Source organism: Cebus imitator, unplaced genomic scaffold (assembly GCF_001604975.1).
Source record: "Cebus imitator isolate Cc_AM_T3 unplaced genomic scaffold, Cebus_imitator-1.0 Scaffold27, whole genome shotgun sequence".
In the NCBI taxonomy this organism is placed as follows: Eukaryota; Metazoa; Chordata; class Mammalia; order Primates; family Cebidae; genus Cebus; species Cebus imitator.
Window position 1 is genome coordinate 11,466,490 of NW_016107342.1, and position 15,183 is coordinate 11,481,672.

General features: G+C 40.4%; 1 protein-coding gene across 4 annotated transcripts in view; it reads right to left on the bottom strand.

Moving 5' to 3' along the window:
• The window catches only part of ARHGAP15 (Rho GTPase activating protein 15), a 640,576-nt gene that overhangs the window by 11,845 nt on the left and 613,548 nt on the right, over positions 1–15,183 (bottom strand). Inside the window, exon 15 of one of the 4 annotated variants that reach the window (XM_037736627.1) lies at positions 3,478–4,776. The exons of 2 other annotated variants lie outside the window; for them this stretch is intronic. In XM_037736627.1, coding sequence (XP_037592555.1) covers positions 4,524–4,776 — 253 coding nt within the window. In that variant the 3' untranslated portion in view covers positions 3,478–4,523. Of the gene's footprint in view, positions 1–3,477; positions 4,777–15,183 lie in introns of those variants that run through there. One more of the 4 variants, XM_037736628.1, reaches the window with a different exon arrangement.

Sequence of the window (15,183 nt, forward strand, 5' to 3'; positions counted from 1 at the left end):
AAAAATTGTAAGACTGTAATTATTTTCTACCTAAATTTGTCCAATGTAGCTGTTCAAAAACTAGTATGTGCTAGTAACATTCTAGACAGAATACTGAGTGTTGTGCATGGATCAGCATTAATTAAGCCAAGCAGAATAATGCACCTAATTATAAGATATTAGTGGAATATATGGTACTTAAATATTTGCCTTGTGATGTTAGATAAACATAAAAGGAATATTTTCAGTATGTAGAGTATTCCTCAACTTCTCTTTTATTTTTCCTTTTCATATAGGTGAAGAGAAGAGCACTTTTACTTTTCATTAAGGGTACCTACATAAAATCCTTAGCAGTTTTTTTGAAAATTGTCTCCTTGTTTAAAAGTTTGTAAAATAGTTAAAGGAGAATCAATTACAATTTGGGTATTTGCATGTGTTTACAAATTCAATTTGTATGTGTTTAATTTTACTTTCTGAGGAAAAATAAGTTTTAGACACCTTCTTTCTTTTTTTGTGAGACAGACTTTTGCTCTGTTGGCGAGGCTGGAGTGCAATGGCAAGATCTCGGCTCACTGCAATCTCTACCTCCCCGGTTTAAGCGATTCTCCTACCTCAGCCTCCTGAGTAGCTGGGACTACAGGCGCTCACCAGCACACCCAACTAATTTTTGTATTTTTAGTAGAGACAGGGTTTCACCATGTTGGCCAGGATGGTCTCAAACTCCCTACCTCAGGTGATCTGCCTGCCTCGGCCTCCCAAAGTGCTAGGATTACAGGCATGAGCCGCCATGCCTGGCCAGTTTTAGACACTTTCTTCAGTGACTTTAAGATGGATGCTGTAAAACTAGTGAGCCCCAAGGTGAATGTGCCCAGCAGTGTGGCTCCTAAATGGAAAAGCTCAGGAACTGAAGGTGTTTGGTGGGGGGGGGGGTCGGGATGGGGGGAAGAATAGTTAGGGAAGCCATGATGACTGAATGCAAAAAGCCATGACATGAAAGGGTCAATGTTCCTCTTCTAATCCAGTTACTGGAATTGGCCCAGAGACGAATTTTACCTTTGTATGAAGAATTAGTGTTGTAAAAATAGAAAAGACTGCTTCAAAACAGTAATGCATTTACATTTACTATAGAAAATTTAGAAAATGTAGATAAAATAGGAATCACTCATAATTCTACCAGTTAGATATTACCACTATTAATATTTAGTGTAGATTTTTTCCCCCTTGGTACTGGCAAAGCATTAGGAGCACCTATCAAAGATATTAAATAATTTATACCAAAAAAAATGGTATGAGCTCCCCATCAAGAGAAGTATTCAGGCAGGATGTTTGAGATTCCTGTATTGGATGGAAGTTTGAACAATCTTTAAAGTGTGGTTTAGGCTGCCAGATTAATGATGAAAGAATGGCCATTCTGGGAAAGTCAAAGTGTCATTTGGGGATAAGATGAGATAGTATATAATGACAAGGCGTCTTCTCTATCCTTCTTTGTACCTTGGGCCTTTCCCCAAGGTTCAGTCAGCAGCACAGTGGCCTCAGTTCAGGGATGATACAGCAGAAAAGCAGAAGTGCTTTTAATTTTTACAAGGCAAGGCAGTTGAGTTGCAAAGGACTGTGCTTTTGAGTTTCAAAAGCCTAAGTGCCAAAGGCCTCAGAGCTGCAGCCAAAACACGGATCAGTAGATTGGAAGGTAGATGAAGACCCAGACTACTTTGCTGCCAGACTAGAGAAAGATTTTCTGGACTTGGGGTGAGAAGGTCAAGGAAAGGTGAGACTTTGATTAGGTCCCACGTAAGTGGCTCAGGCCCTGGTTCTTCCTACTCCCGTTCCCTGGGAGTGCAGGGTTTTAGAAGATTTGAGGATCCTGAGATCAGACAGACCCATATTCTTCTCGTTGGGGAAGACCTAGTTGTATGGCAGGATTCCAGAGCTGCCTACACCTAGTATGCCAGGAGTAGTTAAGTAGAAATTGTTGCCTTGTACATCCAGGCAGGGTGGCCAAAGATAGTTTCAGAGTATTCCATGAAAAGTGACAAAGATCCAGACCTGGGAATGGAAGTTGGGGAAGATGACTGCAAATAAAAAGGGAATGAGGACTAGCCTGCAGAGGTGGCAAGAGCTAGATACTTTCTCTGCTGCTAATCTGCTTTATTATGTTTCTCCAGCAGAATATAAATGCCTTAAGCACAAGGACTTTGTTTTTGCTTAGTGCTATATCCATAGACTAAGATTAGTGTTTGCTTCATGGTATTAAGTGCTCAATAAGTATTTGTTGAAATGCTCTATTAATGAATATCCTTTCTACCCCTCCACCAAATGCTTCGGCTCTACATAGCCTTCCAGAACTAACAACATCACCAGGAAAAATCTGGAAGACCGTCTTAATTGACCAAATTTAAGTTATTTGGAAGAATCACGTCTTGACAGAGAAATTAATTTTAATGTTGGCACAATCATTTCTTGCACACCTAAATTTCATATGTACAGTGAGGGGACAAGCAGGTGAAGGCAAAAATAAAAGGCGCAACTATTTGAGAATTTAAGGGCCTGTAATTGTTCAGTGTGTCTTTCCTTCCCATATACTATCTGATGATGAGTTTCCAACATGTACCTAATTTGAACAAAACTGGTGAGAGGAATTTAGAATAGAGAGTAATTTTTATCTGCTTTATACTGTGGTTGGATTGAAGCTAAAGATAATGATGCCATTTTTTTTTTTTGCCATCTAAAATTTGACCGTATAATTTTATTTTTGGTAAAATGCTTGATGCATCTGCAGAAATATAAACCCTTTCAAAATGTATATAATACTTTGCTTAAAGATAGAAAATAATTTATTTTGCATTTACACATATAAATTTATCATCTGTACTACGGTGAAGGAATGAATTGTGCCAGTTTCTGCATATGTCCCTGTAAATACGGATGCTGGGCTAACTCATGATTCTATCGTCCGGCACGTAGAACTGTGATCACCTGTTCTAAGAATTGCTACGTGAAATGCTTCATGTTTTAGGGACCACTATCAAGCATTATATTAAGCTTTATAACAGAGGCTCTTAGTCTCTAGGCTGTTAAGGGGTCATTGGTACCTCTGTCAATTTGATTATTATGGTAGTTGCTTTGGTTGCAGAGATGGGCCACTCAGATCTCCTTTCAAGGAAGGACCCCATGCATAGTTGCAGGGGTAGCTGATGGCTGCCAGCTGTCTTCTTTAGGGTTTGCCTCAATACCTATAAGCCTCCTTGCTCAAAGACGCTGACTGATCTGTCAACATATATTTTATTTATTAATTTATTTTATAGACAAGGCTTGCTCTGTTACCGAGGCTACAGTGCAGTGACACAATCATAGCTCATTGTAAGCTCAAATTCCTGGGGTTAAGCGATCTTCCCACCTCAACCTCCTGAGTAGCAGTAGCTAGGATTACAAGTGTGTGCCACCATGCCCAGCTTATTAAATTTTTTTTTTTTTGTAGAAATGGGGTTTCACTATGTTTCCCAGGCTGGGCTCAAATCCTGGCCTCCAGCGATCCTCCTACCTCAGCCTCCTGAAGTGCTGGGATTACAGGTGTGAGCCAGTGCTCTGGCCCCCACTGTCTGTCAATATAAAAGCTGGACCATTTCTGCCCACTCTGGGACAACTTTGACAGGCTGTGTGTGCCCCAGAGCTTCCTGTGGGTCTGGCTGAAGATTTCCTTAGTCTGCACTTCAGTTCAGCTTCTTCCTCTGCCTAATCCTATTGACACCTTTTTCCTTCCACAGGGATTAACCTTTAACAATGCCATGGATGCCAAACTGTTTTGGGGGCTCCTTCTGGTGAACCAAACCTATGATTAATGGTTCTATGAGTGGTCCCAGAAAGCCAGCAATAAGATGGGGATTTGGAACTGGGTCACTTGCAGCCTGACTGGCAATGAAGAATCCATCAATGGTGGCAGGTGGAATGCAGACGGGTCCTGGCACAAGGTGGTAGTCCGATTGTGAAAACTCACCCTGGTGGTGAATTAGGACATTAGATCTGTGGAGGAGACTAGCTGGCGTAATGTATGAGGAATTTAGAAATGATAGTGGGAGGTTGTGGCTAGTAACTCCAAGGTCAATGAAATTGAAGGGCTGTTGCTAAGCACCATTGATATTCTACAGAAAAGTTGTATGTGATTACAGGGGCCTTTACTCTGTAAATGAGGGTTGACTGTAGGAAAGTCTATTACAGAACTAGGCTCACTGATTGCAATGGGGATGCTGAGACACTGGTAATAGAAGCTGGGTGGTGGGGCTTAGTTGCTAAAAGCCAGGTAGGTGCAATTTTAATAACAAGTGGCAGGGCTGAGGGGCAGCCAATGGGGGCCGACTCACAGAATTATGAGATGGTCACCAGAACATAGCATCTTGTGGAGCAAAATAAATGGGCAGTCAGAGAACCGTTTATATTATTGTATTTGAGTGATATATCGAATCACTGATACATATATCTTCTAAGCTACTGCTGCTTTCTAGGCACGTGGAGCTTCTTGGGTTCAGGCACCAGCAGTCAAGGCAGAGTCACTATCTAGATAGGTACCATAGGGAGGAGGCAAGGTTGCTGTTGCACCGGGGGACAGGGTGACACCCAGACGATCCACACAGGGCTTCCAAGTTCTCTGTTGACCAATTACGATGGGTCATGAACAGGGCAGAAATTCTTGTCTGAGAAGACGTGGTACACAGGAGCTTGGATCCCTCATGGATGAAGGTCTGGGACGCTGCATCAGGGAAGCCACCATGACCAGCAGAGGCCATTGTTGAGGATGAGGGGAGTCTAGAATAGACAGCAGAAGATGGAGACAATGAGCTGGGCTGAGAAAGGCAAAAATAAAAGGCAGGCTCATTGTCTCCATCTTCCGCTACCTATCCTAGACTCCCCTCATCCTCAGACTACAGAGCTTGTAGTTCATCTTTCTAAAGCTTCCTCTTCAAAGGTCTCCTCAGGTAGAGAGGCCTCCTAGAGTCCTGGGGGAGCTGCTTCTCAAATGAACATGAAGAACATACTCGAATGCCACAAAGGGTGTGCTGTGGTGGACACTTGATGTGGTGGGCAGGTCTCTTTTTGAGGAAAGACTTGTTGCTCAGCTTCCAGGTGTCAAGTCTGCAGGCAGCTTCAGTGGTCAGCTCCTGCAGGGTTTGCCTCAGCTGACGAGAGCCGCCTCACCCCAAGAGACTCTTGGAGACAGCCCACAGCCAATGACTGTTGGCAGAGAGTGTATCAAGGCCAAGCCATCTTCATCCTCCCAGAGACAACTGTGATGGGCCTGGATGCCCCAGAGCTTCTGTGGGTAGCCAGGCTTTTGTGGGGTCCAGAGTCACAGTTTGACTTCTCTTTCTGCCCCATGCTGCTCCATCTTTACTTCTATTGATGTTAATAGGTAACTGGTGCCATAGTAAATCTAATCATGAGCAGCCATGGGCTCTGGGGAGTCAGAGAAGTTCCAATAGAAAGAGAGCTGGTTCATGAAAGAGAAAACCTGAAATCTAATCCTGAGCCTAGATCTGACCAGCCCTGTGTTCAAGCATCATTTCCTTCCTCTCTGAACTCATGCTTAATTATCAGCAAAACTGTGATAAAATCATCATACTGTTTCTGTATTGTACTTTATAACTTTATATTTTCCAAACCTGTTCTGGTCATTCTAGGGCAGAAATTCTCTATCCAGTCTGCATATTAATATCATCTGTCGAACATTCAAAACCATATTAACCTCGGGGACACATTCACATAGAATCTGTTGCAAATGGCTTGTAGTGAGGCCTGGGTACATTTTAAAAGCTCTACATGTGATTCTTTTCTAGCCGTGGGGGAAGAACCATTGCTATTGATCTGGAATCTCAAAATCTTAAGTGCTTGTTCTATAGATACTGACTGTGTGATCTTAGATGGGCCCTAGCAGTTCTCAGAGCCTCAGATTCCTCATTTAGAAAGTGAAGTTAATGGCAAAACTGACCTCATAGGTTGTTTTGAAGATGAAATTTATACATGTATTTGAAAACCCTTTGCAAACTATAGAAACATTATTATTATTATTATTATTATTATTATTTTGAGACTGAGTTTTGCTTTTTTTGCCCAGGCTGGAGTGCAATGGTGTGGTCCCGGCTCACTGCAACCTCTGCCTCCCAGGTTCAAGCATTTTTCCTGTCTCAGCCTCCCAAGTAGCTGGGATTAGAGGCATGCACCACCATGCCTGACTAATTTTTTTGTAGTTTTAGTAGAGATGGCGTTTCACCATATTGGCCAGGCTGGTCTCGAACTCCTGACCTCTGGTGATCTGCCCACCTTGGCCTCCCAAAGTGCTGGGATTACAGGTGTAAGCCACCACACCTGGCCAGAGACATTAATTTTTATTATATGTGATTACATTTTCTTCTGTCAATTGTTGTTTTATAAGCAAGGAAAGGGAGATTAGAACTTACTGGTTTTCCACTCTGGCTCAAGCTTTTAATAAAGGAAAGGAACTGTAGAGATTCTGATTTGGTAGTTCAGGGTTGAGACCCAGGACTCGGAGTTTCTAAAAAGCTTCACAGATGAGCCTGGTGTGCAGCCAGGGTTAGGGACTTCTTGGTTAATGATCTGTCCAAAGGTTACACAGTGCTAATAAAGTCAAAGAACAGGGACTCAACTCTCGCCCTTTCTATGCCTCTCTAGAGTTTTATCTACTATTATCCATGCTGAGTGCTCATTTGTGTACATACTTATCGTAACATTGTATGTTAATCATAAAATATAATAGAGATAAAAGGGAGTTTGAATTTAAAACATATAAATATAATGTTATGATTATTAAATGTTAAAATAATTACTCCTATCCCATTAACGCTAAATCATATGATTTGTATGCTTTTAGTAAGGGGTGAAACTCTGTAGGTAACACAAGCTATTTTTAAGATTATATGAACCGAGCATAAATTAAACAATGTGACACCAAGGCTGAAATAATGTAAGCAAGCAGTAAATGAAACATTTAAGGGAATTCAAAATAGAGTAATGAACTGTTACCTACTGTTCCCCTATCTTGAACATGCTGACTTAATGTGGCATCATGAAGGAAGAGAATGGAATAGAGAGAGAGAGAAGGATACACAGACAAATGAAGATCATTTTCGTGTGATCATGACCGGGCCATTCATATTTCTCATATAGCCTGAAAACAATTTCATACTTATTGGAAGAAGTGACCTTTAAATGTTCCTTACTTGCAAAAAGACAAATATTCTCAGAGCTGGGTGTTAGCTGGTGGACTCATCTGTCTTGCCCGCTCTTCGATTGGAGGCCACTGCAGGGAGAATGCAGACTGGAGGGAGCAAGTGTGGTGCTTATTCTTTACATTTCCAGACTTTAGGGTAAGCTCTCTTTGACAGCTCCCTGATTTCTTTAACACAGCAAATCTTTAATCAGTGTAGATATGTTGAAATGTGATTTTTTACAGTGAATTGACCTGAGTTGAGTACTTGAATTGTAATGTGTATTTCTTCCCCCCTCTCAAAAGCTGACTTGTAGGGGAAAAAAAAAATCAGATATTCTATGATATACTTTGCCTTAGTGACAAGATGTTTTGGGGGAAATCATCCAAGCTTGAAATAAAATCTTTATTGAAAGTAATTCTACATTCATGCCAGTCAGATACATTGTTGGATTAGACCAGATATCCCAGGGGAAAACTATGGTATATGCACGAGGCCGAGTTGATTATTTGGGTCTCCTGTCAAGTTTTTAACTTCCTGACAATGGCTGAAGCATTCACGGCCGCTACAACTCTGTTTTCATCTTTGTTTTGAGAGAGGGTTAATATACTTTACCTTAACTCTGCCAAATGTACTGGAAAATAACCTAGTAATAAGATATACCCCGCCTACCAAGTGGTATCTGTGTAGAGAGCATTAGCTGTGCATTTTAAGGAAATAAATACACGCAGCAAATGACTGAAAGATAATGTGATTATTTTTTCTGCTTGAACTTTAAAATTTTCTTGGCAAAGCCTCCTGTGTGCTGTCTTAAAACCAGTATGTATACATAACCATGGGGCCAAGTAAGTGGATTTCATTGCAAATTCCCTTCAAATGGCAGGGCAGCTTTTTTTTTTTTTTTTTTTTTTTTTATTAGAGTGATTTAGTTATCAATGTTACTTGATGTCAAAAAACAAAGACACAGGTGGGCCAGGTGACATTTCTTTCCGCATAGAGAATCAACGACAGCTTAGGATGTCACTTTTGCAAAGGTCATAGAATTACTTTTTGGACATAATTAACAGTGTAACCAAAGAAGAGAGAAAAAGGCATAATTTCAAATTTGGAATTATATTCTGATTCATTGTGAAGACAACATAGTGCTGTAGTTGCAGAGAAAAGAAAGACATGACCTCTGGTAGATGTTTGATAGTAACCAAGTAACCACATTTATTTGAAAATTCGCAACTTAATTTTGCAATTCTCATCTTTTGGTTCTATATTCTAAAATTAATTGCTCTCACATCACCAGAGAACAAAAGAAGGTGAAGTGGCCTTTGATTCAAGTTTAAGAACAGAAATGGGTGGAACGTGGTGGCTCACGCCTGTAATCCAAGCATTTTGGAGGCCAAGGCGGGAGGATCACCTGAGGTCGGGAGTTCAAGACCAGCCTGACCAACATGGTAAAACCCCACCTTAAAAAAAAAAAAGAAATGATAGTCTAGTATTGTGTTGCAGAAAATCGCAACATATTCCCTCAGACAAAGAAGTCTCAAGATAAAAGTATATGTGTTCTGAGAACCATATTTCCTACCTGAGAAATGTGTTGGTTAAAAACTTAAAACTTAAGTTTAAAAATTGTTTTTAAGTTCAGAAGGATCCTGGATGTCCTCTGATAGATGAATGGATAAACAGCGGTGGTATATCCATACAATGGAATAAAGTTTAGCAATAAAAAGAAATGAGCTATGAAACCTTAAAGGAACAAGGAAGAATCTTTTTTTTTTTTTTTTTTTTTGAGACGGAGTCTCTGACACCAGGCTGCAGTGTAGTGGCATGGTCTCGGCTCACTGCAACCTCCACCTCCTGGTTCAAGTTTTCCGCCTCAGCCTCCCATGTAGCTGGAACTACAAGTGTGCGCCACCATGCCTGGCTTATTTTTTGTATTTTTAGTAGAGATGGGGTTTCAGCTTATTCGTCAGCATGGTCTTGATCTCTTGATTTTGTGATCCGTCCACCTTGGCCTCCCAAAGGGCTGGGATTACAGGTGTGAGCCACTACACCTGGCGGGAAGAATCTTAAAATACATATCGCCAGGTGAAAGAGGCCAATCTAAAAATGGTGTATAATATATGATTCCAAGCACCTGACATTCTGGAAAAGACAAATCTTTGGAGACAGAAAAAGAACAGTGGTTGCAGAGGTTTTGGGGAGGGAGGGAGGAATGAACAGGTGTAACACAGGAGACTTTAAGGGCAGTGAAACTATTCTGACACTATAATGGTGGTTACATGTCATCATACACCGGTCAAAATCCATAGCATGTACAGTGCAAAGAGTGAAGCCTAAACTATGAACTTTAGTTAACAATAATGTCTCGATATTGGCTCACAAGTTACAACAAATACACCACATGAATACAAGATTTTACTGATAAGGGGACATTGTATCTGGTGGGTGGAGAGGAGGTATATGAGAAGATGAGTCTCTGATCAGTTTGGTTTTTTAAATTTTACTTTAGGTTTTGGGATACATGTGCTGAACATGCAGGTTTTACATAGGTGTACATGTGCCATAGTGGCTTGCTCTATCTATCAACTCATCATTTAGGTTTTAAGCCCCACTGGTATTTGTCCTATTGCTCTCCCTCCCCTTTCCTTCCAGCCACTGACAGGCCCCAGTGTGTGACTCTGATCAGTTTTTTAAACCTAAATCTGTTGCTTTTTTTTTTTTTTTTTTTAGAGTTTCACTTTGTCACCCAGGCTGGAGTGCAGTGGCACGACCTTGGCTCACTGCAATCTCTGCCTCCCGTGTTCGTGCAGTTTTCCTGCCTCAGCCTCCAGAGTAGCTGGGATTACAGGCACCCACCACCATGCTCAGCTAATTTTTTGTATTTTTAATAGAGATGGGGTTTCACAATGTTGGCCAGGCTGGTCTCAAACTCCTGACCTCAGTTGATCCACCCTCCCCCTTCCATCCCCCCACCACCACCCTGCCCTCAGCCTCCCAAAGTGCTGGGATTACAGGTGTGAGCCACTGTGCCTGGCCAAGTCTGCTTTGAAAAAGAAAATCTATGAACAACAACAAAAAAAAAGAGTTAAAAAATGATAAAGGAGATTGCATCAATTTAGGGCTTAGAGGTCAATTTACCTGCTCATCTATCCTTATGGCCACACACGTTTGAGTTGTTTTGTGCTTACATTACTGCTATTTTTATTGCCATATCTATGCCAATCATGCTACCCAGAACCATATTTAAGCATGTTTCTACTAGGAAGCCTTTAAGAATCATATTCTGATCACTTGCTTATTTGCTTTCTTGGCATTTAAACACTCAGATTGTATTACATTGTTGTTGACATGTTTTATTTTTATCTCTAAGTTATTTCATGCACATATGTTTTACTCTCTCAATTAGATTGCAAAATCTTTGCATTTAGGTGGTTTGTTACCTTCAGCTTTACTTCTATTTCATTTGTGGTAGAAAGTTTGGGCATTCTGTAACTTCTTATTACAAATAGTTTTTGTTTTATGTTTGGTTGACAGATTATACTTTTTCTCATCCAAAAGGGACTAACTCAACAGAAGTGAGGTACTCCCCAATATTTTTCTGTCTGCAGTCAGAACAACGCTGTCAACAGACATTCATGTTTGTTAGATGTTGAGGCTTTTTCTGTGTCGTTTCTCCCTATGTTCCTATCTTCTATGTTTTACTTTCCTTGAAAAACATTATAGAGGATGACTGGAGGATATAATTTGCAAATACAACAATATAATGTAACATTTAGAGGGGATTTTTTTTTTTGAAAAAGGAATTTGGTAAGTGCAAAATATCATCTGTGGATGCTCCATTTTCAAAGGTTTTATGAGAGTGTGAAAATTTAGGTTAAGGTGTCAAAAATAGAATATGGAAGTCATGAGGTTTGTGTTGAAGAGCCTTGGTTACTTACAGATAATTTCTGCATAATCCAAATAAGAATATATACAAAAGAGAATGTCTAAATAGTCTATTTCACTGACTTACAGAATTGTGTGGAGATTCCTGAGGCCAGCCGATAGAGAATACCATAGGAAGTGGGAGAAAAGAGGTGATTTGATGCAGCTGCTTTGACCTCATTACTGCATACCAGTTTTAATTACTGGAATGAGAGATCAACTTGAACAAGAAAACAGCCTGATTTTCTCTCCTGGCTTTGCTTCTTACTACATCTAGGACTTTGGGCACTCACTTAGCCTTGCTCAAACTCAGTTTCCTCATTTGGAATATCAGACAGTTGGGGAGAAGGATTTCTAATTTCCTTGTGCTGTAAATCCTATTAATTTTAAAACCTTTTCTTCCTTTAACTTGAACTACTTTGAGAGGAAAGTTGACAAGCTCAGAAACAAACTGTAAGCACAGCAATCAATTGCAAAATTAATGAACCCTAAAATGTAAAAAGTCTGTAGAAATCTCTTGCATATATGTGTATGTTTTAAAAATATATTTATACATCACATATAGGATGTTTATATGTATCTTTACATTTATTTATTGAAGTGATGAATGAAATAGAAAGGCAGAAACAGATTTTTAAGGAAACAGACACGAGTCTCTTTCTCTTGGAAGCACAAGGCTATGTCTATAGTCTGGTTTTTTTTTTTTTCATAATACTTATAAAGTAATGGGGGCATTGGACAAAGAGACCTGCCCTAGCAGAGGGATGGCACACAAATTTGCTTCACCTGGCCAATCATGGCTGCCTGCTCTGTGAGAAAGGACCCTGAAGGTGAAGTCACAGTGCAAAAGGGTGATATAATCATTCAGTAATGCCAACATGGGTTTGGGAATAGAGAATGGTGGCATGTGTGCCAGGAATGTGCCACTCAGCAGAAAAGTAATTTCAAAAGGTAACCAGATACATCTGTAGAAGCAACAATAGGTATTCCTGGATGAGAGGGAATCTGCGAACCTGAGAGGCAAGCTGCTGGGTGTTTTGAACCATGTTGCCCTTAAGTCAGTATAAAAAGAAGGGAAATATCTTACAGGAATAGAGGTATCAATGCAGACAAACAGTGACTTTAGGAATACATTAGAAGTAATTTACAAAGATAAATATTTGGAGCAGATTTTAGAAAAATCTATATAAATGGGATATGTCTTGGTGATCCCTTCAGGTTAGCACATATAGATCTGTTTCATTTTTTAAAAAGCAACCTTACAATATTCATATGCATTTTAAAAATCCAGTTCCCAATGGATGTACATATTCTCCTTCTTCCAAGTCAAAGTTTTGTTGACTTTACAGTTGCGAAAAGTTCAGGCTGTTACGTGGTTGTAGGTGCAGATTGAAGACAGAATCATAGAAAGGAAAAGGATAATACTCTTTCGACGATTAAAAGGATTTACTAATGTTGGCTGTTAAGTGATAATTTTATTGTGGTAGTGATTATAAAGAGAGGGAAGATGCACAAGAATGCTGAATAAAGGAGGTTCAGTAGATTTCCTGTATTTTGTGTTTATACATTTGCACTCTTGTGTGGCGCCTCATTGCAGTGCCTTATCTAGGAGGATTACTAATATGACAACACTCCTGATTTATAGACGCTCAATTAGGTTAAACAGTTTGATTCATTTCAATTGGATAAAAAAATCCCTTGTTGAATCTGAATTCTTGCTCTGCAACTAACACAAACTCGCACTCATTATTACTTATGGTGCTTTTCTTTATGGATGAAGTGCTTCTCAGCCAAGTAGCGGTAGTCACCCAGCTGATGACCATAAGGAAAAGCAAACACTGTCAGTAGAATAACATCCTTAGCCAAGTGTTTATGTTGGATACATATACAATGCAGAACTGTTCTTAACTAATGATACAAAGTTGGCCTCCCCAAGTCTCTCCTTTTGTATTATTCCTTGCCACCCATGTGTTGAGCTAGATTTTCTCAGGACCTAAGCCCCACCCTAAAAGTAAGTTATGCTTCTTTGCAAGCTGGATTTATTATTCCCAGCTTCCAAGTGAACATCATACATCAAATAACTGTGCGTTAGCTATACACACAATTGTGATGTGACTGTTAACGCAGTTTCCAAAGGTGATTAATATACGTACACAGGGTATCTTAAACAATGAAATGATCTGAATAATTTGATATTTTAAAATATTGTCCTTTATGGCATTTTGTTTGTATTTTCTTTATAAATCTTTTGGTTCATTATATTCTTAATAAAGAATTTCTTTGCTTCTGGAAGGCAGAGAGAACATCTAAACCTTCCTCCCAAGGACTTTATTTTCTTTCCTCCCCCTTGCTCCCACTTCCCCTGTTTTGAATCCTCTCTAACCTACAATCTGGAAGTTTCTCCTCAGTTGGCTGAAATAATGTTTTGCTGGCATTCTTCTAACCAGATATCCCCTTGATATGTTTTCTACCAAGCTGAAAGATCTGGCAAACTACTGAAACGGGGAACAAGGCATTGGTACAGCAAGGGAAGACAGGCCAGGCACAGCTGCCCCCGAACATGGCGCTCACGGCAGAGAGGTCACAGGAGTCAGTACTGAGATCACAGGAAACTAAGCAGCACAGGTTGATAAAGCAGCTTAATGCAGGCCACAGGCAGGGGAAGGCCAGCACCCACAGGAACCACATGGAGATTGTCCAAGTCAATAGGACACCATCAATAGGGCCTTCCCTACTCATAACTGAGGTAGCATGCCCCTCAGTAGAGGTCTTCTACCTCTATACCTCTATACTTCAAGGACTGTCTGGGGAGCCCTCTTCTAAAGGAGCTAATTCGTGTTCAGTCCTTGTTTTGTTCTGCTGAAGCACATTATCTTATTTTTCATGAAAACATTATGAGACAGGTACTATTATTATTCCCATTTTAAAGACAAAAAACCTGAGGCTCAGGGAGGTTGCCCAGGGACATAGTGAAAATGTTGTGCCAAGATTTAAACCCAGCTCACCTGAGTCTAGAATCTGAATGTTGCTTATCCCACCGCCTACACGTCCTCAGTTTGTTTGGTTTCTCTGTTTGCTATTCTTCTTCCTCAGTCACCACTCTTTAGTTCCCAATCAGATATTCCTTGTCTCTATACCCAGAGCTGGGAACTAGCATGTCCCCTTTCTTCCCCTGGTCCCAGCTCACTTAACCCCAGCCTGGGTCAGAGCCCCAGGCCCCTTGCTTTCCTGGCAGGAGAATAAAGACAGCTGGCAGTGAGAAAAGTCTGTGAAGGAGAATATGAGCAGTCATGATTATGGCTTTGCCGTGTGAGAACTCCCTCTGTCAGGGAGCTGCATGGGCTTCCCACACTAGCTGCACGGACAGATGTTTTCAATTATTATCACTGACAAGCCTCCAGGCCAGGTTCCTTTCTGATTGGCTGTCACTAGACTGTGAGGGGAATAAAGGAAACTGAGGCTAGGACGAAAAACACCTCAGTCATCACTTTAATCATGTTTCTCCAAAGCAACTGGTTAAGTTGGACAGTTCACCCAGAATTGGAATCCTTTTGTAAACACAGACTCAATTTCCTTTTAAACTTTTCTTTCATTCTGGTTTCAATTTTTCTGCCCATAGTTCTTCTGACATTATAAGAGTGAGACATTTGTCATTTCTTTACCAATTCTTTCCTTTTGTTGGTTTTCCAGTGTTTTGGGTATGTACCAGAATGTAGCAGGAGTTCTGACTTAGAGAAATTTAACTTGATATTATTAGACCTCTAGACTTGGCATTGCACATCTTCTATGAAAACGACCTATGTCTGATCTAGAAGCATCAATATCATCCTATGTTCCATCTACAGTCACGTGGGAAATGTCTCACCCTAAGTCAGAAGCCACTTCTCACGTCAGGTTTGTACCAACCATGGAGCCATTTGACACAGCTCTTGGCATTACTAGAATTGTTGTCTACCTTCCTAGCTCATGATCAGATCTGCCATAATAAGTCTTATTTCTTTTCTTTACTGCCTCTAGTGTGTCCTAAGGAGATCCAAAGGCCAGTTGGTCCCATGGGAAATCTGACAAATCA